The sequence below is a fragment of the Henckelia pumila genome, chromosome 3, assembly GCF_033568475.1.
Source record: "Henckelia pumila isolate YLH828 chromosome 3, ASM3356847v2, whole genome shotgun sequence".
Taxonomy (NCBI): domain Eukaryota; kingdom Viridiplantae; phylum Streptophyta; class Magnoliopsida; order Lamiales; family Gesneriaceae; genus Henckelia; species Henckelia pumila.
The window spans coordinates 194,760,349-194,782,947 of NC_133122.1; the positions used below are offsets into that span (position 1 = coordinate 194,760,349).

Consider the following 22,599-nt stretch of genomic DNA (forward strand, 5'->3'; position numbering starts at 1 on the left):
CTAACCTAGAAAACTGACTTGAATATTGCATGTGTTAGTAAAATGAATACACTGTAATATTTTTTAATATTTTTAAAAAAATATTGATATAAGAATAAATAAAATAATTTTAAGTTCAAATATTCACGGTCTATAATATATATATATATAAAAGAAAAAAAAATAGAAAAATGGAGTATTTGGTAATATTTAGAGGATATGAGTTGAAAATGACCTAAGACGACAAACCATTTATCGTCTATACTTTATAAATAAAATAAGAACATGTTAGTTGCATATAGGGATGACAATTTTCTCCGAACTCTATGGAGAATCCGATACTCGACCCGAATAGAGAGGGTATGGTCCGTATGGAGGTGTTTTTTTGGACCCGATTAAATAAATGGGTAAATGGGTATGGGGATCTCGTATATGGGTATGGAGGCGGATGTAGTTATATCCTATCCATATCCGACCCGATACCCGATTAAATATAATATAAATATAAATTTATATTTATTTACATATTAATTTATATTAAAGAAATGTTGATTTAATTTTTTTTTGTTGAATTATGTTAGTTGGATTTAACAATGAAAATTATTAATATAAATCTAACGCTATTATGTGGGATAATAATGTTGAAATAAATTATTTACAATATTTTGTTATTTCTTATAATTCTTAGGTTATTAGGTTATTGATTCCTTTCATCTTTCAGTTTTTTCTTAATTTTCTCTTATAAATTTGATATAAAATCTTATAAATAAGCATATTTTTAACAAAATAATTCAAATTTGAACAAATGTATTTGTATGGGGTATATAGATAAATGAGGGATGGGTAGGGTATGAATATCCGATACTCCGACGTGTATGGGGATGAAGATGAAATTGAATACCCGACGGGTATGGGTATGAGTATTGGGATGGATTTAATAAATGGGTATGGGGATGGATACGTGATATCCTACCCATACCCGAACCATTGTCATTCCTAGTTGCATATCAATTTTTTCCCTAAATACCCTTTGTGACGCCCGGGGCTGAGGAGGCAGGGAGTGATCGCCGGTGCCAAGAGGTTGCACGGACAATGAGCGGCTCCTGGTTGGCTTCTAGGCGGAGGAAGACATGAATGAATCGATCCCGTGCCGAAATGAGAGAGGATTCTGAGACTGTGTAGGTATGAGACTACATGGTTGAGGAGGGCTTAAAAAAAAGATTTCATATGTACTACTCATATCAAGAAGGTGCATCTTCTTTTCGGAAGTTCATCACATAAGAACTCAAAAGTTAAGCGTGCTTGACTTGGGGCAATTATAGGATGGGTGACCCCCTGGAAAGTTTTCCAGGGTGCGTGTGAGTGAGGACATAAGCACGCTGAAAATACACGTCTTGATACAATGGAGCGTTACAAATGGTATCAAAGTCGACCTCTCTTAGTACGGTATGGTTCGGGGACGAACCAAGCGGAAGCTGCTGGGCATGTGACGCCCAGGGCTGAGGAGGCAGGGAGTTATCGCCGGTGCCAAGAGGTTGCACGGACAATGAGCGGCTCCTGGTAGGCTTCTAGGCGGAGGGAGACATGAATGAACCGATCCCGTGTCGGAATGAGAGGGGATTCTGAGACTGTGTAGGTATGGGACTACATGGTTGAGGAGGACTTAAAAAAAAAATTCATATGTACTACTCATATCAAGAAGGTGCATCTTCTTTTCGGAAGCTCATCACATAAGAACTCCAAAATTAAGCGTGCTTGACTTGGGGCAATTATAGGATGGGTGACCCCCTGGAAAGTTTTTTAGGGTGCGTGTGAGTGAGGACATATAAGCACGCTGAAAATACACATCTTGATACAGTGGGGCGTTACACCCTTTCTCATAATTTTATTATTTTTTGAACAAAATATAATCCAATAAAATAAAATTTCAAATATTAATTTCAAAAATTTTATTTCAAAAATTATTTAAACCTAAATGTTCACATAAAATTTAATTTTGTGCATAGATTGCAGGCAAAAATTGCTATACATATATACTTACCTAAAAGCCCCAAATTTAAGATGAATTATCCGATTCCAAACCCAATTACAACAATTCTTTTCCTTTCAACTCATCAATAAGAATAATAATAATGATGATGATGCTCATTCTGTCTCATTGATATAAACAAGTGTTTTCACATAGGTTAAAAAAGAGTTTGAGAAAGCAAATTTTAGAAAATTATTTCTCATTTTATCCTTATTTAATGAAGATTTTAATAAAATAAAATAATTATACAAAATAGTTAATGATATTAATTTAATAAAGTTAAATTGATAAAATAATATGAGAGATAATATTAATATTAAATATGAAAACTAGACTATATATTGGGACGAATGAAAAAGGAAATGTATCTTAAATGCGTTCGATGTGGAGAGTAATAATAATACTAACAACAACTACTACTACAATACAATATATTAACATATCGTTTCCAAATAAAGTAAGCTATAAATTGAATTAGTGGAAAAAAAATATTAAAGTCTCTTAATTATACAAAATTTGACCCTTTTTAAGAGTGATGGTAATTATTTCTTCTTAATATCATTTTATTGGGAAACTTCAAGAAAAAGAAAATTAGGACGAAAAAAATGAACTTTTGTCCTCTAGGATCTAATAGCGATGTTACATTTTCTAAATAATTTCGTTATTTACTAACAATAAACGTGAAAAATATTTGGTAGTCATGTAGTCTCTTAACTATTTACACAAATATAAAATGTAAATATAGTCAATACTATACTATTGTGGTGAGAGATATTTATATAAATTATCTTTCATCTTTAAGACACAACGATTATTATCATTTTTTATTTTAGAATAAACTTTTTTTTAATAAGAAAACAAAATAAAATGCAAACACAATATTTATTACGGGAAAAATATTTCAATCCATTTATATTTTGTAGAAAAAACTATATAGACACACACATTTGTATATTAAAATAAAATTCTAATTATAAATTAAAGTTTTTTTTAGAAAAATTATAGTTTTTTTTTTTTTTTTAAAAAGAACTGTAGTGTGTCGTCAAAAGATGTGTATAATATAATATTGGTGGGAAGGGATATAAATAAATGTAGGAGACAAATCAGACTGATTTGATGATGTCAAAATAGAGAACGGCATATTTGACGAACCTTTTGTTGGACCAGTTTTATTCGGCCCCTGCTAATCGTGGCAAAATCTCTGTTTAATTTAGATAAAATTCAGTATTAGTCGTCATCTATTTTTCCATTATTTTCAATTGATGTGATATTGTATGATCGAACGTTTCCGCTTAAGTAAAAATTTATTTGGTGTAAACGATGCAACTCACATATTTTAAATCGCATAACAACTTAAATATTATAGTTCAATCGTTTTACCCAATAAGAACAATTATTGCACGCCAAAAAATATTGTGTGTGCGTCATCATGTATGGAAAAAAGATCGAAACTATACAAAAAAAAAAACACGAAACAAAAATAACATTAAAAATAAAATTAACGATACGTAGGTGATGATAAGATCAAGATCTTTTATAAACAAAGAACCAAAATTGTAAATTTCCTACTTTGCCAAAATTATTGGTTTGGTTAGCCTCCGATCTCCTTTATGATTTCAGATAAAATTTGTGAAAAAATAAGTCATAATCTACCACGGTCTCGTATAATTTTATGGAGATTAGTCTTAACTTTTCTTGTTTACGGTTTTGTTTCAACTGTAAATTGACTCATTATGATCTGACATCTTCTTTTTTTTATGACTCACTAAGTTAATCAAATCATATAACATAATCAACACCTAGATACATGAGATTTTTTTTTTAAATCCAAACAGGCACACACACAAAACCCAATATAGAAAAGGAAAAAATAAAATAAAATAAAGCTATACTATAATTATCTACATGCTTTTAAACTTCTGATGTAATAATATAACTTTAGCCCACTTATCTTTCCAGTAATTTATTAGATACCATTAAAATATGGGTTAATTACATTATCATAATTTTAAAAAGTAAAATTAACTTTTAAAATTACATATACGGATGTTTGTATCAAGATTATATTAACATTAGTTAATTTTAAAAATTACATATATGTCCCCAATTTTGTTTTTGTTATATATATATATATATATATATATATATATATATATATATATATATACACACACCTTAGAATTAATTACCACCTCTTATTCATATGATTAGATTACGGATGTTTAAATGATCAATCAATTTTTAAAAAAAGTACAAAAAAATAAATAAATGTTAGTTTGACATAAACAGCTTGAAAAAGGTATATATAATTTTTTTAAGTTAGTTGAGTTTTTTTTTGGGTAAGCCTCAAGAGAGGTTTATGTAATTAACCCTTAAAATATTTTATTGCAACTTACAAAAATTGTAAAAAATAACTGAAATAATTAAATACAACGAGAACCATTAAAGTGTGTACTTTAATTTCTAATTAGACACCGCTTGGTTCGTGGATGAGATAATAAAAGATACATAATATAAAAATGATAAATCAACATAATAAGATATTTGTACATTATGCTAATTATTTATAGAATTTGAGCAAAATATTGAACTAAAAAATTATGAATAATCAATATATATTTTATCATTCATGCCAAGCGATACCTTATTACGGAGTATTTATCAAGTTACAAGTATGAAATTGTTAGGCACCGTTCTGTTCACGGTATTACTAATATATGTATAATTCATCTCATCCCATTTTACGTTCTTTTTATTATATTATTTATCTATATATTAACTATTTATTTTACATCAATCAAATCATTAATTATTTATCTCACATCAATCAAATCATTGAATTCAAATTACTATATTACCCCTTATAAATAATATATTTTTCATTTTATTTATTGTTAAAATGACAAAATAGTCATTTATCATTTTTATATAAAAGTTAATCAATCAAATCAAATAAACCATAATCTATCAATCAAATCCAATAAAATTTTAACTACCATTTCTTATTTATTTTTTATTACATTATACTACTTATCTATATATTACTTATACCATACCTAAAATCAAACGGTGCCTTAGAGGCTCCGCAATCATTTGGTTTCAAATATAACTTTAGTCAATAGATATGTTAGTTAGAGCATCTACATTGATGCATTATTTGGTGATTAATAACACCAATTAATGTTCATGCACCAATATGGGTGCATGAATTATTAATCTTTCAGCCCAAAAATTCATACATATTAATCCCGTTATATACCATAAATAAAAAAATAATAATATATATGTGATGTGTGTATAAAATTATTAATGAGTGTTGATATTAAATGAATGTGAGTGTGTATTAATAATGAGAATGTGTTAATATAATGAGTATGTTATGTGCACCCCACTTTATTTGAGGAGATGGAAGATGAAATAATGGGCATTAACGAGTACCAATGCGGATGCCTTTAGGAGTGCCATCAAATTTAACCGTAAATGTCGCATACTACGACAAACTTTATACATACATCCAACAAAAATCTGTTTTTTTCTATTGTACGAAAACGGTAATTTTGAAAATTTGTATTGTCAAATTTCAACTTTGCTCTGCATCTTCAATTTCTGATAATTTTAATTATTTTTTTAACGAAAATACTGATGTCGCATTACATGTAATAATGTCATATCAACACTGTATATATCTAGGTGCCACATCATATTTGGACTAAAATTGAAAACAACGAAGATAAAAGATTAAGACTAAAATTTAATAAAAAAGATCAAAATAGACAAATATACATGACTCGTATATAATTACAAATAAATAAACGGTTGCACATTTATTATATATTGTCATTTCTTGTTTAAATGATTGTACGAAATAGTCTTGTGATCATTCACAATGAACATAGAAAAAAAAATATTGGTACTCTCAACCATGTCAAAGATATTAGGCTATTTCTTAGAGAGTTTTTAGAAAGCACTTTTCAACTTTTTCTTCATAAAATTTTGAAATGTTGTTTAGGAAAAAACTGATAAGTGTTTTCTAGAAGCTCTCTAAACACTATGAGCTAGGTCTCATTTCACGTTCATACATAAAAATATGAGGGTTCATTTGGAGACGTATTTTAAATTTTTTTTTTTTTTTTTGTGTTTTGCAAGTAAAACAAATTTAAAGTATGTGTTTGATCTAGATTTTTGTAAAATATTTTTTAATTTTTTTTCAAGTATAGATTTTAGAGAACAATTGAGACGTATCTTTTAATGTTTATAGAATAGAAAGAAATGATAGAAAATAAAACATTCTATTTTTTAATAGTAAAACCGTTTTTACATAATAGTTGTCCAATAAAATAATTTTTAAAGTTTTTTTTAAAAATAAAACACTTTTATGAAAATATTTTATCAGTATTTGTATAAACGAAACCTGATAAATTATGTAAGAATATACTTATTTTCTTTTTACAACAAGATTTTTAACTATTGCACCCTAACATTTATTATTTAATTAAAATAACCTCGCAAAGTCACTCAAAAAGGTTTGAAAAAAAAAAAGAAAAAGAAAAAAAGAAGAAGACCCGTTCAAAAAAAAGGGGGGAACAAAAAGACTTGTGTACTATATATGTTCATGTACGATTTACGAACATCTTAAATTCATTCCATAATTTTAATTTTTATGATGGATCTAGAATTCAATATTTAAAAATTTAAAAATCAAACATTTTTTTTTATTTTCTTTTTTAATGATGGATCTATTTACAAATTTCAAGGGATATATATATAGATCAGGAAATTTGTCACTTAAAATTAATATATATGCGCATCATGCATGCGTCTCATTTCACAAACTAAATATTTGAGAAGTACTAGGAGACGATCTCATTTTTTTTAAAAAATAATAACAGGGAAGATATTTTAGTTACTCATGCTAGAAAAAGGACAAAATACATGAATATCGTGTCAAGACTTTTAAGAGGTAATGAGTCAAAAGTTAATTAATATTCAACGACACAAGGCACTCCATAAATTAATTTAAGCTACAAAAATTTATTTAATTTGAAAAATAAATAAATACGCATGAAGAAGTCAAAGTCCTTAGTCAATCCAAAAAGATGTGTATGCCTAAGAAATCGAAATGGCATTAATATTTTTCAATGCGATTTATGACATACGTGTCCTAAGTCCTAAATTCTAATAAAGCCTTTGAAATTGTCCATCCCCACATTATATTTGTCAAACTTCATGACGACCATATATATTCTTGACCATTATTATTATTATTATTATTATTATTATTATTATTATTATTATTATTATTATTATTAGTTTTTGCTTGTGTAAAATGAAATTATTCAATACATTTTATTTAAATACTAATATGGTAGATCACATTTTACAGCCTTCTAAAATTTGTCAAACTTGCGAATTACCCTTTCGCAAACAAGTTTGTAAATTGGCCGAGTTAACCTATTCTCAGGTGTTTATGTATCCAATAATCTACGTTTATTTATATGTGTGAAGTTCGTTATTTTTTTTTAACTCACATGTAAAAATGAACAAGGACCATTAAACATAATAGAAATTGATAATTATCTATATCGGGAGAATAAAGATTTAAAATATTTGAATTATATAATTACAACTATGTATAGGTCTCAAACTATAAATATTCTTCTTGCTATATAAAATGTAGCTAAATAAGTTTCCTTAGGAAAGTTTCCAAACATTATTGCTATTTTGAAATATTTTTTGTTAAAAAAAAACTAATTAAATTATTCCCATTCGACAAATAAATATTGCTATTTCTTTTTGTGGCTCGTCTCCATGTTTAGCGCAATTCACGTGCAATTTTTTTCCTTGGCAAATGACGATTATGTATATAAATATTATTAAAATTGTAGCTTTGGCAGCGAGAGAGAACCCCAAATCCAATTCATATTAGGCTAATTAGAAAAAGAAGAGCCGCAGTTGTTGATATACATCAAACTTTCAAAGGACTTGATTATCTTAAAATAAATTTTAGTTTTAGATGTAATTTAAATGTTCTCAAAATATTTTATGTTATTCTAATTAATTTAATTTATATAAGCAATTCATTATGATTTTAATTTTCTACGCAGTTATTATTTATAATAAATTCGGTTTAAAACAAGAAAAATAAATGTTTTGTACACAACATGATAAATTAAGTGAGTTGAATATTTAGGTAGTGTTTGGGAGAGCTTCTAGGAAGCGCTTCTCAATTTTTTCTTAATAAAATTTTACAAAATTTCAAAATTTTATTAAAAAAAAATTGAATAATGCTTCCTAAAGCTCTCTCAAACACTGTATTAATAAAACGCCTTGTCCCGTCTCACTTATCGCCACTTACTGACTCATGAACTGAAACAATTCAACAACTTTATATATATATGTGTGTGTGTGTTGGAACAGTTCAAATGTAATGTAGTTTTATACTGAAACATTATTTTACAGAACAAACACAAGTGATAGAAGGAAACAGCTTGAATCCTTCCAGGAAACTCTTAATCTGCTACTCTGTGTTGGCAAATATTTCTTGTCCCACACAGAGCCATACATCTTGTTCGATATCACCATCCAATCGAAATAATATGCCGAAATATATCTTCCCCTGTCGCATATAAACAGCGAAAGAAACAGTGGTTACATGCTATTTGAACGAAGAAAGAAACTACAAGAGCACGGAATTTACAGCTCTGACCTTTATTCTTCTATAAGATGCTATGGTAGCTAATGGCTCGTTGGATCTATGGACAGTCTCACCTTTTGCAGTCATATTGATCATCTGGCACCGGTTGCAACCGCCCAACGACTGCACAAGCAAACAAACGAGAGTGTAACAGATAGAATCCTTGTAAAGAAGCGTGCCTTCTTCACGTCTTTTGAGTTGTTCACAGGGTAAATGCACCCATAAAGGCAACTATTCACCAGTACATCCCGTAACCATGGGCACTCATAAGCAGGGTTCCACACAATGACTATGCTAGCAACTACTTTGGTGAATGCTTGTTTTATGAGAATACTTAACTCACTGCTCACATTGCTACGAAAGTCTACCCGTCTATAATCCAATGAGATGCATCATGCATGGCACTACATATTGATCATTCCTTCAATTAATTTTTCCATGCTCTCATATTTTCCTTGTCAAAATCCAAAATTCAGAGAGTTATTAGCATGCACCTTGGCATGCTGAAATCTAAAAGCAAACAGAATCTCAAGAGAAGTTGGGAAATTCCAACTCTGAATGTTACTTTTTCTAAATCTTGAAATATTATATGTTAAAATTATAAACTCACCGTGAAATTTTGGTCTCCAATCTTTATACTTCTCCATCTATCTTCTGCATAGGGTTCACCACCAGACACAACTAAGTTGGGGCGGAATCTGGATGGAGAGACTTCGACAAACTGCCCACGGGAGCTATTTTGCAATTCTGCAACAAAGATAAAACATACAAGTTAGGTTTCTTCTAAATCAAGTTTTGACGACATGAAACTCACACTTGTTGATACATGTCCGATACTCCAAAAATGTGCCAAAATACTCGGGCATGCCTACTCAACAATCAACACTTCTGACATTTTTTATTAGCCGCATCTTATTGTGAGTGGACAAAAAAATATGTTATGAAACGTGAACCTTATGATGCAGACTTTTCAAAAAATTACTTTGTTTACACTTTGTGTTATATTGCTAAATAAGAAGAATTGTTTTGATTAGCAAACATATATCCTTACGCATCGTTTTTACCAACATATGCATATGCATATGCACATGCACATGAAGAATATCATATCCTTGCCTCGCCATATCTTAAATGTTTAGAAAATCCATATCACCATGCCAGTATTCATGTATCATAGCTAGGAACCATTGAAAGATAAAAATTAGATGCAGGCAAAAATTCATATTTATAGACAAGCTGGTAATATTTTCTCAGACATAGTTGTTTTCAACGAAACTTAGCATAGCATAAGAAAGGCAAAAATACAAAAAAGTATGAATTCTACTAAAGTCATTTGAGCTGCCAAAAAGTGATTTCATTAAAAACTTGGTCAAATCCAATCATCTCTCTCATGCAGCTTATTCTTGTTTTTAGCAAACTAGCATGCCTGATGTAAAAACTCCGTGTCCCAACATTACTCGATATTACAGTTCTTAAAAAGAATTGGGTATAGAGGACCTAGGACAATAAATTCCAAAAAAAAGCTATCTTGATTTTATGGAGGAACACTTGATATTGCAAAAAAGGTACATAGAGCTTACTAGACTTTAATCTGCTGTTCAGATCTGCGACACTTGCCTCGGATATGAGCAAAATTTGACCTTCATTGACAAAATTCAATCTTGTCTGTAAATTTCTGCACATTCGAGGAATCGTCTCGGTCCTATTAGAACACAAATGATTCTCTGAAGAAGAACTCCTTACAAGTGTGCAAGGCAAACCAATGGCACAGCTAAACCAAGTATCGATGTCATTTTTGCAAACTGGGATTTCAGATCTGTCCAAAGAATAAAGAAGTGAACTCTCATCACCTGTGGTTTTGTTTTTCCATATTTCTTTCTTTTCGTATGGGAAATACATTGATTAAAAGAAAATGATAGATATAATACACAAGCACATCCCCCAGGAACAAAAAAATCTCAAGAATCTGAAATTTTCAGAAATATTGAAAATACAGGCAACATGACCGTAATCAGATATAATTTGGCACAAACTTAGAGAGAATAAATCATAAAAAATCAAATAGTGTTCCTAAGAACATACACACTCCCTCGCCATATCATAGCCATTCAATTAGTTAGTCAAATCCAAGTAGAAGCACAGGAAAATACAAGTAAAAGAAAAAATTGTGCTCACTTAACACAAATAACCAACTTAGGCAATCAAATAACAAATTGTTCTTTTTTACTACGTCTCCTTAAAAAGGACCCGGTCCGGATGGTGATTCATATAACGAGAACTGGGCTTTGGTCGGAAATCAAGTCACATCTCTCTCCCTTAAGATCTTGAACGGTGTTATTTCTATTGGACAGTTGCACGATACGCTCTGATTCTCATTCCCAAAAAGAAGAACCCTCGCGGAATCACGGAGTATAAACCTGCCAGCCTGTGTAATGAAGCGGTAAAAATTGTTGCTAAATCAATCGCTAATCTACTCAAGCATTGCGTTCATGATATTATTGATCCGGAATAGAGTACATTTGTCACAGGTAAGCGAGTCTATCGAGGATGTTATTGCACGGGCTGGAAGTACGACATCAAATTTATTTTATCGTCATCATCAGAATCCTGTAGATAGGCCTCATTTATCTCCTTCTATTCGGGGGAAACCTCCTTCTGTTGGAGTGTTCAAAATTAATATGGATGCATGTGTCTGTGAAGAGAGCAATTCCTTTAGTGTGGGCTTGGTGGGAAGGGATCTTGGACATGCCCTTTTCGCAATTGGCAAATGTTTCTCCGGCTGGGTATCACCTCATCATGCAGAAATGGTGGCACTAAAGGAGTCTTACAGACTGTTGATTGTGGTTGGACAAATTGGATCGCGGACCCACTTGCTGCAGTCCATGCAATTAAGCACCCTTCTCCTTTCTATGGGCGATAGTCACGATCCCATTGCCGATTTCGTGTGAAGATGCTGTTGTTTTTTCCATTGGCTCGTATCCAGCATTGTAGGAGGACGGCTAATCAAGTTGCTCATGCTTTAGCTCGTAGAAGCTTCTATAGAACAACTTTGTTTCATGGATTTGATTCATTTTTTATTGCAAAAGGTTGTAAAATTTGACTTGAACTGTTAATGCAATCTATGTTTACTTTCAACAAAATAAAATAAAATAAAATAAAACGACAACTGATGAAAATAAATCACAGTTACAAATTATGAAGCAGAATTTATCGACACGAGTAATTGTAATTTACCTTCACATAATGAAAATTAAATATATTACTATTATTAAGAATGTGGATAATAGAGACAAATTTGGTATCTTGGTTTTTGGGGGTTTTTATATTTATAATATAATTTCTTTTTCTATTATTTTGGCCAAGTTTTCAAATTGCAGTTTGACCCCTCGTTGATTTTTAGAATTATGATATTACCCATATTTTAATATAAATCAAATTAATTACTAAAAAAACTGCACAAGCACGCAATGTTTAAGCCAGTACACTAGTATTATTGAATTTTTTTCTTAGCATTGAAGATTCATTTAGAAGTTTAACAATACCTGGATTAACCATCCGTAAGAAATCATCATCTATGATAAGTGTGTGACATACTATTCAACTTATCATTTTGCGGCAGGGATAAGCCCATGTAATGCTGGGTGAAAAATTTACCATGTCTGAAAGAAATAAGAAAACAGATGGAAATTTTACCTTTGATGATATGTTTTTATTTGTTCTCCTTCAGTGACTGATGAATCTGATATGAGCTTAATCTGTAGCTTCTCGTTGCAAAGAGATGACTCAACAAAAAGTACTCCAAGTTTTAGATCAATCGCAGTAGTAATATAGCACATATGTGGAACCTGAAATCTTAAATCATTAAACTGGCCATGACATTACATGCAAACTAACTTCAAATGAAATCCCATTTTTATAGGGAAAAACATAGAAGATGTACCAGGTTAAAATAATAATACATGATATCAAAAAACCGTTGTACAATGCAACAGTTCCTATGGAAACAACATTAACTGTTTTTATTCCACCAAACAACTATTCACCTTCTTTTGGGTCAGGATTTCCCCACTCAAGCTCTTGAGCAGCCATTCTCTATCATGTGATAATCCTGAAATTTATTGGAGGTCTGACTCATAAGTCAAAGTTTCATGACCAAAATAAAAAATTAGCCTGCCCCTTTAGGGCCATCAGTTTCTAATGACTTCCGGTAAGTTGTACGCACAAAAACATTTCTCACATAATGTACTGTGCCTTTTTGGAATCCATATAAGATAAAGTGGGCACTATGTCAACATATCATCATATGGATTGGGAATTCGGTATACAACAGTTTAAAACTAAAAGTTGCCATCTATATATTTATGCATGCTTCAGATATCAAAACTTGATAAATTGTATTTATAGCATCAATTTATTAACATGACAGAGGAAAACACTGCCTAGCTAGTTTGACACTGAAGTTAATACAAGCAGTTTAAATTATACCTGTACCACTTAAAGGCCAGCTCTCCACATTGAACCCTGCACATGATTTTATTGGATAAACCATAATAGATTTCAAAAAATATCTTGCAATAAATCCATCAGCACCTGCAATTGGAGAATAGAGGATAAGGATAATTAGTTTTAACATAGAAAGCGACATCTTATCTCTTATCTGCGCATTTCAATAATTATTGAAAACAATAGAAGAAACAAAAAGTATGAAAATAATATATTTAAAAATACAGTATAGAAAATTAACCTTCTGATGGAGGATGAGAAGGCCATTCTCTCATTAAATCCAAGTACGTAGACTGAGCAGGAAAGGACACAAATGCACTCTCGATGAATTTTAAAAATTTCTGCACAAAAGTATTTTGAATGATAATCTGTAAGAAACAGGAAAATGGCCACAATATGTCGAAATATATGATGTTGATGGACAAAATTCATTCATAATCCTTATTTAATGAACTCATATAACAAAAAGTAGTTTTAAAATCTATACTTCTATACTATATTATTAAGTTTGAGACACTCAGAGCAACTAAGTTTGGTGTCATGGTCTATTTTTTTATGATTCAAAAATACCCCTTCTCAAAATATTCCATTTTTAATAAGAAAATGTCCTTAAATCTATTTTAGTAAATTTGCATCTTTTCTATATGTATCATTTTCTAACAAAATCTTTTCATATCTTTATCTATATTTTGAATTTTCAAATTAAATAGTCATAACTCATAACATAAAAATCAATATAAATTTCTTTTAATGTTTAAAATTTTCTCTCGAATTCAAAAAATATATATTATTTAACAGGAATTTTTTTTTTAATATGCGCGCATCGCGTTCAAAGAGACACTAGTATTATTATTGAGACAGTGAATACAACGAAGAAGTTTAAGATAAATTAGAACCCAACCTCCATTGTGAACCATATAAATTCTTAAAAAATAAAGCATGAGGAAAATATTTCGCGTTATGGTAACAGGAAGAACTCGTTAATTGATAAAAGAATACTTGAGCATCTTCAAATGTTGACATGTAACCAAATGACACTCTGACAGCTCCAGTTGGTTTCCCGTTCAAGATATCATGATCATCCCAACATATGTGTCCTGCCTAAATAACACCACATATATTTCAAAAGCCTTAAGACCTACATTAGAAACTCCATTTCAATGGACATTTGATATGTAATTACAATGAGTTGCATAGAAGATATACCTCAACATTAGAAAGAAGATCTGAATGAGACAAATCGAGATGTTTTGCACATGCACCAGGGTTACAAAAACATCCTGTCTAAGCATGAGCATTCAGCATATGAAAGAAAAGGAGAAGAAATATATTAGAAATCTCCAAAACGTATGGACCATATTATTCTAGGTAACTAAATAATTAAAAATGACTTAAATGCAGATATATAATACAGGTTTGATGCATGACTTATATCGCAAGCACAGGGAAGCTGTATACAAATATTTCCTTCCCAAGTAAATCTCCACCGAAAGATCATAGAAGGGAAAAAATCTATAAAAAATGCATTTCTGTGCTATAACTCAAAAAATGATGGGAAAATATGAACATGTTTCCTGGTAAATGTCGTAAGTCTTACCCGTAGCTGAATACTTGATAAAGATGCCAACTTCTCCACCTCCCGATACCCAAACCATGATCCGTCTGGCCTTTTCAAGTTAAATGAAACTATAGGGCCCATTTCACTGGGCAATAACTGACACGAAAAATATTGGGATCATAAATTTTGTAGAAGGAGAATATGCATGATGCAAATTCAAGATTAGATCACAAAAAAGAGCAAAAAATATCTATACTTTCAATTGAAAATGATTACTCATTGAAAGAATCAAATAAATTGTCTTCTAGAAGGAAAAACCAACCTCGGGACAATTTAAGCCATATACAACACAGACACTTTTGCCGTTAACATGTTTCATGCCCACGAGCGATCTCCTCACATACGTAGCAAGCGACACTGCATGCCTTTAACGTTGAAACCCAGCACATAGGTTCACCACCAACATTATACATGTCAATATAAACAAAATACGAAATTCTTAAAGGAGAAATAATTAGCCAAAAGTAGAAGTATTATGTTGACAAGATATATATATATGGGGAATCCTCCCTCTTCAACTGTCATATACTCCAATTTAAAATTTATTATAAAAGAAAGCAGGACAGATCATTTAATCACTTCAAGCTTCAACCATGTATACTCTATGTTTGAAGTATAGGTAATTGTAGAGATATCTGTATGGGACTATACCACAACCTTGATTCAAATCATCGGTTGAAAAATACATCAAAAATTTTCTAATTTCCAACTGCGTGGAAATTAAATGATAGAAACCAGATAACAGAAGTAGATCATAAGGAAACTGGTAGATGTCGATGTACTGAAGTCTATGCTGCTGTCATTCGGTCAGTGATACAAGGACAACATAAAAGAGATTAAAAAAAACACTCTACCAAGACAAAGTTTGAGTAGGAATTCACCAGAGCCATCTAACAGGACATTTATGAAATCGATAACTACAAGCGTGTGGGTGACAATAAGTTATTCCATACCTGGATATTGCAGACATGGTTAAGTCGTTGAGGACTTTGAACCCATGACGAAGAGATGCAATGCTGAGAAATGATATAGTTCCATCCTCAAGGTATTCCTCAATACCATCTCTTCTTTTATAAAAGTCAATATCTGCAATGGATGCAGCCACTGTGCCTGACAGAGTTCTGTGTAAGCAAGTCGCACTGCAATTTAATATAGATGTAAATGGGAGAGCAGGGCTAAGAACAAACCTCCACTAAAATAAGTCTTCTTCAATAAATTTGCATGTTCTGTATAACACATGTCAGGGGTTAATTTGTGGTTCAAATCACTGGAAAATATTCATGAACCCATAATGATCACCACCCCATTGGACAACAACCTTACCATTTCGGATTATAAGAGCTCCAATGCCTGTCGGATATCCAAATAGCTAAAGAAAACAAAGATTTTTAAAGGAATATTAGAAGCTCTCATTTTTTAATATTGACGAATATGAGACCTTAAATGAGCACCTTATAGAATGAGCAGACAACAAAGTCTGCCTTGTATTTAGATAAATCGGGGGGTGTTGTTGCACTTCCTTTTGCAGCATCGATGAGAACCATCCAGTGCCCTCTGTTCATAGGCATCAAAGCCACAAAACATACAAGGGAGTCTAATTCCACATGCACAATAGAAAAACTTTCAAAAAATTCCATTTTGGATGAAGACAAAAATAATCTATGGATAACCATGGTTTCACAATTTTTAGTCTGCCAATCATCCTGTTAAATAAGATGTCAACTCTAGGAATTCACCTTTGAGGCGTAAAAGTTCCGGAGATTTCATATGAATCTTCCTTGATAACATTTACAAGGTCGAGTTTAAATCTCTGACCAGAAAAGTTGCATTCTGAAGGAAATGCAAATAAATTGTATGTGTTGCCTGTAGCACCAACAGAAGCAAATTAGATCATGCTGAGAGATAAACTGATTCTTCTTTCCTCTCAGTGTCTCCATGCTCCATCAAGGAATACTAGAGATGAAATTGAATGCAAATATTTCTAAAAACTTCACAAAGTGCTGCAGTCCAAGAATATCGTTCATGATTTCTCAACAAATCAAGTCACATAATGTCAATAATTTCACCAAGATGGGGCATCCATGCTACGTTCAAGTTCCGTCAAAGTAATGAACATAAGAATTCTAGGAAAAAGGCCAGGAAATGCTCAATTTAATCCTATCTGGGAAATAACGCACAGAAACTTAACTGGTAAACTCCTTTTTTCCACAGTAAGCTTCTCTTCTTGTTTGTACATGGTGTGGTGCAATATTTACTGCAGATTTACTACTTAATCGTTGATTCTGTATGGAATTCAATTCAATGTCTACTGCAATTGCTGCAGCTCCTTCTCTGAGGGCATATCTAACTAATGTCAAGGGAGACAATTTACAAAAGAAGGATAGCAGATATGACCTAAATGCTGTTAAAGCTTAAAAAGAGTTAAAACTACACAATTATCACCGACTATGACCGATGATTAAGCGACAAATTCTCGGTTCCACATCACTTTTGTATCAAAAAATCAATCACAGGTGTTCGACATGTGCTGAACTCAGAAAGAAGGATACTCCCTAATCCCAAGAACACTGTTATGATTCTCCATGGTATACATAAAAGTACTTTGGTTGCTCCATGGAAATGTTTCGCCAACCAGTTTCAGTGCCGCTGTTGCCCCAGAGGTAAAGACACATTTATACTCTCCAGGGGAGGCATTAAAGAAATCAAGGACCTGCCAGCATCATAAACTGCCGTCAAATAGATTTTGAAATATAATCAATACTATGATCAGGAAAAAGATATACAACAAAGGGAGACCCCAAAATAGTTCCTCACCTGCCGGCGAGCCTCACTAACAATGTCGCTGGTCGTCAAGCTACAGTTGTTCTGGCTATCTAATAGAATTCGTAAATAAGGAACCACGTATAATTTAAGCATTGCCACCAAAAAGGTGTGATTTTTTACCCTTTCGTGAGAAAGAAAAGGATACGGGGATTCCCATAGAGGGTGGAGTTGAAATCCTTTAAAACAGCTTCCATTTGTAACTCGGAATGCAAAGTTGCTCCAGCATGGTCCAAATACACTGCCTCTACAGAGCCCAACACCACAATACATCAATAACAATAACAACAATTGAGAAATATACAGTAACAATTCCAAATTCTGGATTGAGAATCAAGAAGCTTTCTTTTCTTTTCTTTTCTTAACCACAAACATAGGGTAAAACGACAGTCTCAAAGAAAAAACTATGTATCTCAATCAAACTTTATTGTGGAAAAACCAGGAGCCGGGTACTTTTAGTTCATTTTCAAGAATCTTAAAAGACTTCTTTCACATACAAAATATTTTCGAAAGCGCAAAGATAGTAAATTCCGAACTCTGGGTTTTTTTAATAACCCAACAATAACAACAATTGAGAAATATACAGTAACAATTCCAAATTCTGGATTGAGAATCAAGAAGCTTTCTTTTCTTTTCTTTTCTTAACCACAAACATAGGGTAAAACGACAGTCTCAAAGAAAAAACTATGTATCTCAATCAAACTTTATTGTGGAAAAACCAGGAGCCGGGTACTTTTAGTTCATTTTCAAGAATCTTAAAAGACTTCTTTCACATACAAAATATTTTCGAAAGCGTAAAGATAGTAAATTCCGAACTCTGGGTTTTTTTAATAACCCCGATCTTTGAAAACACGATGATTCAAATTTCTTAGTACAATCACAAAACTTGAATTTATTTCTTTGCGAATCACTTAAAACAAATAAAAAGGAAGATTAAACAAAAAAGAAAAAAAAACCTTTCAATCTTTTGAATTCGTTAGCCCTTAAATCATCAATGTTTTTTGGAGCACTAGGATACCCATAATCTCGGCCGAAATTCTTCAAGAATCGTTCTTTTTCTGGGTCGGCGGCCATGGTCAGATTCTTGACGGAAAACAACTCTCTTATTGCTTCTTACGACACAATTGAAGATTCCGAGTAAAGATCAACCACGCAGTAACGCACCCGCCATTAAAAGGAATATAATAAGCTGCTAAAATTCATTGCAGATTCTTAAAAATATCATTTTTTTGTGAGAGAATTGTCAAAAATATCATGAAAAAAGACATCTGGCCCCACTCGATTTTATGTGGGCCCATAAATCTACATCTGGTGGAGCATTGTCTCACCCATGTACTATTACTCTCCCATGTTTTTCAATCTTTTGTTTCATATTTTCAAGTATGAAACATACCGTAATTATGCGTGTTTTGAGAAATATGTATATACTCAAAATTTAGAAACTACAGCCAACGAGATCTTGGTCTAGAGGTCAAGACTGAGGTTTCAGGTTCGAATCCGGCTATTACTTTTTTTTTGTTGGAGATAAACACTTTTCGAGTCCATGCTCAAATCTCGTTTGTTGTACGAATAATGAATTGTAAAAAAAAAATTAGAAACTACAAGCAAATTTTTGCACGCAATGTTAAACCTGCCCACGGTCAAGGTCTGGGTCGGACTCGCCGGTTCAAGGTTGGTGTTTTACCAACCCTTAACCGGCCGACCATGACCAACCCTTAACCGGCCCGCCCATGGCCGGTTCCGGTCCGGGTTGGTGAACCCAGCAATCTCATGATTTGATTAATACCTGATTAACCAAAAATATTCTAAAAAAAATTAACCAAAGATTAATATATTTTGAGACTATATATATATGAGAAATTTCAGCTGTCCAACTATATTTTTCCACTTAGTCCGCGATCACTAAAATCAGGCAGTGGGTTTTAGTGATGCAAAAAAAAAAACCACTAAAACCCATGATCGCGGACCAAGTGGAAAAACATGGTTGGACAGCTGAGCATTCCTCTTCTATATATATATATATATATATATATATATATATATATATATATAATTTCAAGATTAATTGTCCCCTCTTAACCTGAAATATTGCTGAATTGAATAATTGTACCACATAACTATTGCTTATACAACTTATAAACTCAACATGTTTTTTTCTAAATAAAATCAACTTAATTAATTAGTTAAATTATGATGTAACAATCAAACTACGTACAATCATAAAATCAAAGAGTTAATTTCTATAAAAGTTATTAAACAACACGATTCATTAATAATAGAACTGATAAAATATTAACTCTTAGTATGTATCTAGGATACATTATATTCATGTGCATTTCTTTCACTTTTTATATATGAACATTAACATTTAGAAACCTTCATTTTCAAGCCATGTTTCATGTGAAGTATCACTGAACTGCTCGGACATATAGGATGATTCTTAATAACATCGAACTTGAAACCTCTGATGATTGAAGCTGCAACAATCTTCAGTTGAAGGAACGACATTTCCTTGCCCAAACAACTCCTTGGCCCGGCATTAAACGCCGTAAACTTGAACGACGGCTCGGTTTTGATCCGTTGTCGTCCCTGATCAGAATTAATCCATCTCCCTGGATTAAACTCGAGGCAATCTCGTCCCCATATCGATTCCATCCGCCCCATGGAATAGAAAGAGAGCACTGTCTTTGTATTCGGGTCGATCCGATGTCCACTCGGAAGGGTGTCGGGTTCCACCGGAGCTTTGTGTTGTAAACCAACTGGTGGGAAGAGGCGCAGCGACTCACACAATGCACCGTGCAGGTAAACAAGTTTCTTGAGCTTATCTGCGTCGGATGCTTGCCATTTTCCAGTCTCACATACCGGTAAATTCGTCGAGATCTCGCCCCGAATCTTGTTTTCTACCACAGGATTTGTAGCTAGCAGCCAAAAGAACCAAGTAAGTGATGCACTTACTGTATCTTTACCTGCAAAGATCAGATTCAACATTGTATCTTTCCATGTTTGTTCAGAGACAATATTACTTGGTGCATCAGAATGATCACCCTTTTCTGCTTGTTCTAATCTCATGTAACTTGTTAGCAAATCAAGATCATGATCATGATCATTATCATCTGTCAAAAATTGAACAGATTCGTCGTTTTTTTGGCATTTCAATGACATACAATAAGATAAAAACCGATCATGAATTTTCTTGGCTTCAGTCAACTTCTTCTCCTTTCCAATCTGAAGCCACCTTTCAAGCTTCCACAGTGAACCTGGAAGCGTATGCCTGCGCAGCACTGCTTCCTCAGAGCTCGCGAACGCCTTTTCCTCCGGTAGATAAGGCAACTCGATGCACAGCGAAGCCGGATCGTGGCCTAATATCAAAATACACGAGCAATCAAACGACAAACGCTGGAACAACTCCTGAATATCCACTTCCATTCCCGATTCCGAAAAGTGCTCCAGAATGGGGATCAACCCTGATTCGACCTTCCTCCAAGTCGTCCTCCCGACGAACTCCTGAAAACCTGCCTGGTTCAACAGTGACATACAGATTTTCCTCTGCCTTTCCCAGGATTCGAATTCAGCGACGAATATGCCATCTCCCAGGCCCTCGAAAATTTCCCTGAAATCGCGGCCTTTGGTGAAGTTGGGGAAGTTCTTGCTCAATATGTAGTGAACATTGGCAGGATCACAAGTGATAAGCATATCCATGTTACCAAACCAGGGTCCTTTAAACATAAATGTTCCTCCATTTTGCCGTAGAACGTCGGTTAGAAATTCGTGGACTCGGTTCCTATGTGACAGAAGCCCCGGCAGCATGCCAAGAACTGGCCAGTTGATTGGAGGTGTTCTTTTTATTTTTGTGGACAAATGGTAATAATAACTAAGGAATAGTATCGAAAAGAAGATGAGAAGTACATACATATTTGCTGGTAATCAGTACTGTTGAGAATTTTTCTAAAATGTGTGCCGAATGATAGACTAAGATTGTGATATATATGTGCAAGAATCACTTGCCTTTATAGAAGTTCTAGTTAATTTGTCTTAAAATGAATAGATTGAATATAAAAAGTTTACATATATCGATATATATTATCTTGTAAAAAACTGGTAACTTAAAAATTATGATTTGGATTGCATTTGGATTGATAAATTTGATTTGGAGAAGAATCACAATTTGTTACTGAAATTGCATAACTTGATAATGTGATACGAATGATACTAGGGCCGGACCATATAATAATCATTTTGGCATCAACATATATAATTTATTTTCAGAAAAATATTAATAAAAATATACAGAACTTTTAGACGTGAAAAACAGAAAATAATGGAAGAGGAGGGGAAGCACAAAATAGGTTGGAAACAGAAGCAAAAAAAGCATGATAGGTGAGAGGCAACAACATGCATCCTTATAACACTGCAAAAAATGTAGAAAGCATGTGGCGGTAGCTAGATGCGTTCGACCTAAGGGTTCATCTAACGGTACTGGTAAAGTCACAGCTCACATGTATTTTCAGACGCGGACGCAGATTTTGAACTCTGAATATATAGATGGCATCCATTTGTTTTCTGTTTATTTCCTTCTCACATCTCCGATTTTCGGATAAAAAGAAAAATTTAATCCATGTACGTACATGGATCTCAAGACTCTTTGGTCTTGGCTGTCCATTTGGGTTCATTTTTTAATGATGTATTTATAGATTTTGTTTGTATAGTTAATGAAAAACCATATAATATAACTATTTGGGTTCCAGGTTTTCTTCATTCTTGATTTCTCCCGGTTAACAGCGAATTAAGCATATATAACTGATGAAACTCAACCCGCGCTGTCACTCGCACTGTGTCCGTCTCCCTCTGTTGCACCACACATTGGTCTAAATACAACTTCAAGATAGGTTAGAAATAGGAGCCAGCTTCATGAAAATTAAACAACTTCAACTCTGAGTTGTATTAGCTTTCCATCAG

The 22,599-nt window shown here is 32.6% G+C and overlaps 2 protein-coding genes across 3 annotated transcripts; both read right to left on the reverse strand.

Moving 5' to 3' along the window:
• Positions 1-8,296: 8,296 nt before the first annotated feature.
• On the reverse strand, positions 8,297-18,934 carry LOC140886719 (molybdenum cofactor sulfurase). Of its 2 annotated transcripts, XM_073293458.1 has the most exons (22): positions 18,600-18,931; positions 17,792-17,890; positions 17,638-17,696; positions 17,373-17,533; positions 17,012-17,166; positions 16,560-16,686; positions 16,275-16,377; positions 16,147-16,192; positions 16,011-16,049; positions 15,777-15,933; positions 15,086-15,188; positions 14,803-14,919; positions 14,412-14,489; positions 14,205-14,306; positions 13,447-13,546; positions 13,188-13,292; positions 12,746-12,810; positions 12,396-12,547; positions 10,283-10,518; positions 9,313-9,449; positions 8,715-8,825; positions 8,297-8,624 (listed from the first exon to the last, which is right to left on the reverse strand). In XM_073293458.1, the coding sequence occupies exons 1-22, from the start codon at positions 18,715-18,717 to the stop codon at positions 8,526-8,528; spliced, it is 2,469 nt and encodes an 822-aa protein (XP_073149559.1). In that variant the 5' UTR covers positions 18,718-18,931; the 3' UTR covers positions 8,297-8,525. The 2 variants fall into 2 exon arrangements, with proteins under 2 accessions (XP_073149559.1, XP_073149560.1); XM_073293459.1 differs by lacking the exons at positions 8,297-8,624; positions 8,715-8,825 and having other exon boundaries at positions 10,283-10,342; positions 10,446-10,518; positions 18,600-18,934.
• A 929-nt stretch (positions 18,935-19,863) lies between these two features.
• On the reverse strand, positions 19,864-21,889 carry LOC140892730 (alkane hydroxylase MAH1-like). Its single transcript, XM_073301703.1, has one exon. The coding sequence runs from the start codon at positions 21,553-21,555 to the stop codon at positions 20,005-20,007; it is 1,551 nt and encodes a 516-aa protein (XP_073157804.1). The 5' UTR covers positions 21,556-21,889; the 3' UTR covers positions 19,864-20,004.
• Between the last annotated feature and the right edge of the window lie 710 nt (positions 21,890-22,599).

What these genes read in the sequence shown, in the direction of transcription:
- LOC140886719 (XM_073293458.1), bottom strand. Translation starts at nt 18,717, where the DNA reads ATGGCCGCCGACCCAGAAAAAGAACGATTCTTGAAGAATTTCGGCCGA. An exon ending in AGCTCTTATAATCCGAAATG is followed by an intron (nt 16,050 to 16,146) that starts GTAAGGTTGTTG and finishes TGTGTTATACAG; the next exon opens with AACATGCAAATTTATTGAAG. An exon ending in ATCTTCTTTCTAATGTTGAG is followed by an intron (nt 14,307 to 14,411) that starts GTATATCTTCTA and finishes GGTGTTATTTAG; the next exon opens with GCAGGACACATATGTTGGGA.
- LOC140892730 (XM_073301703.1), bottom strand. Translation starts at nt 21,555, where the DNA reads ATGTATGTACTTCTCATCTTCTTTTCGATACTATTCCTTAGTTATTAT.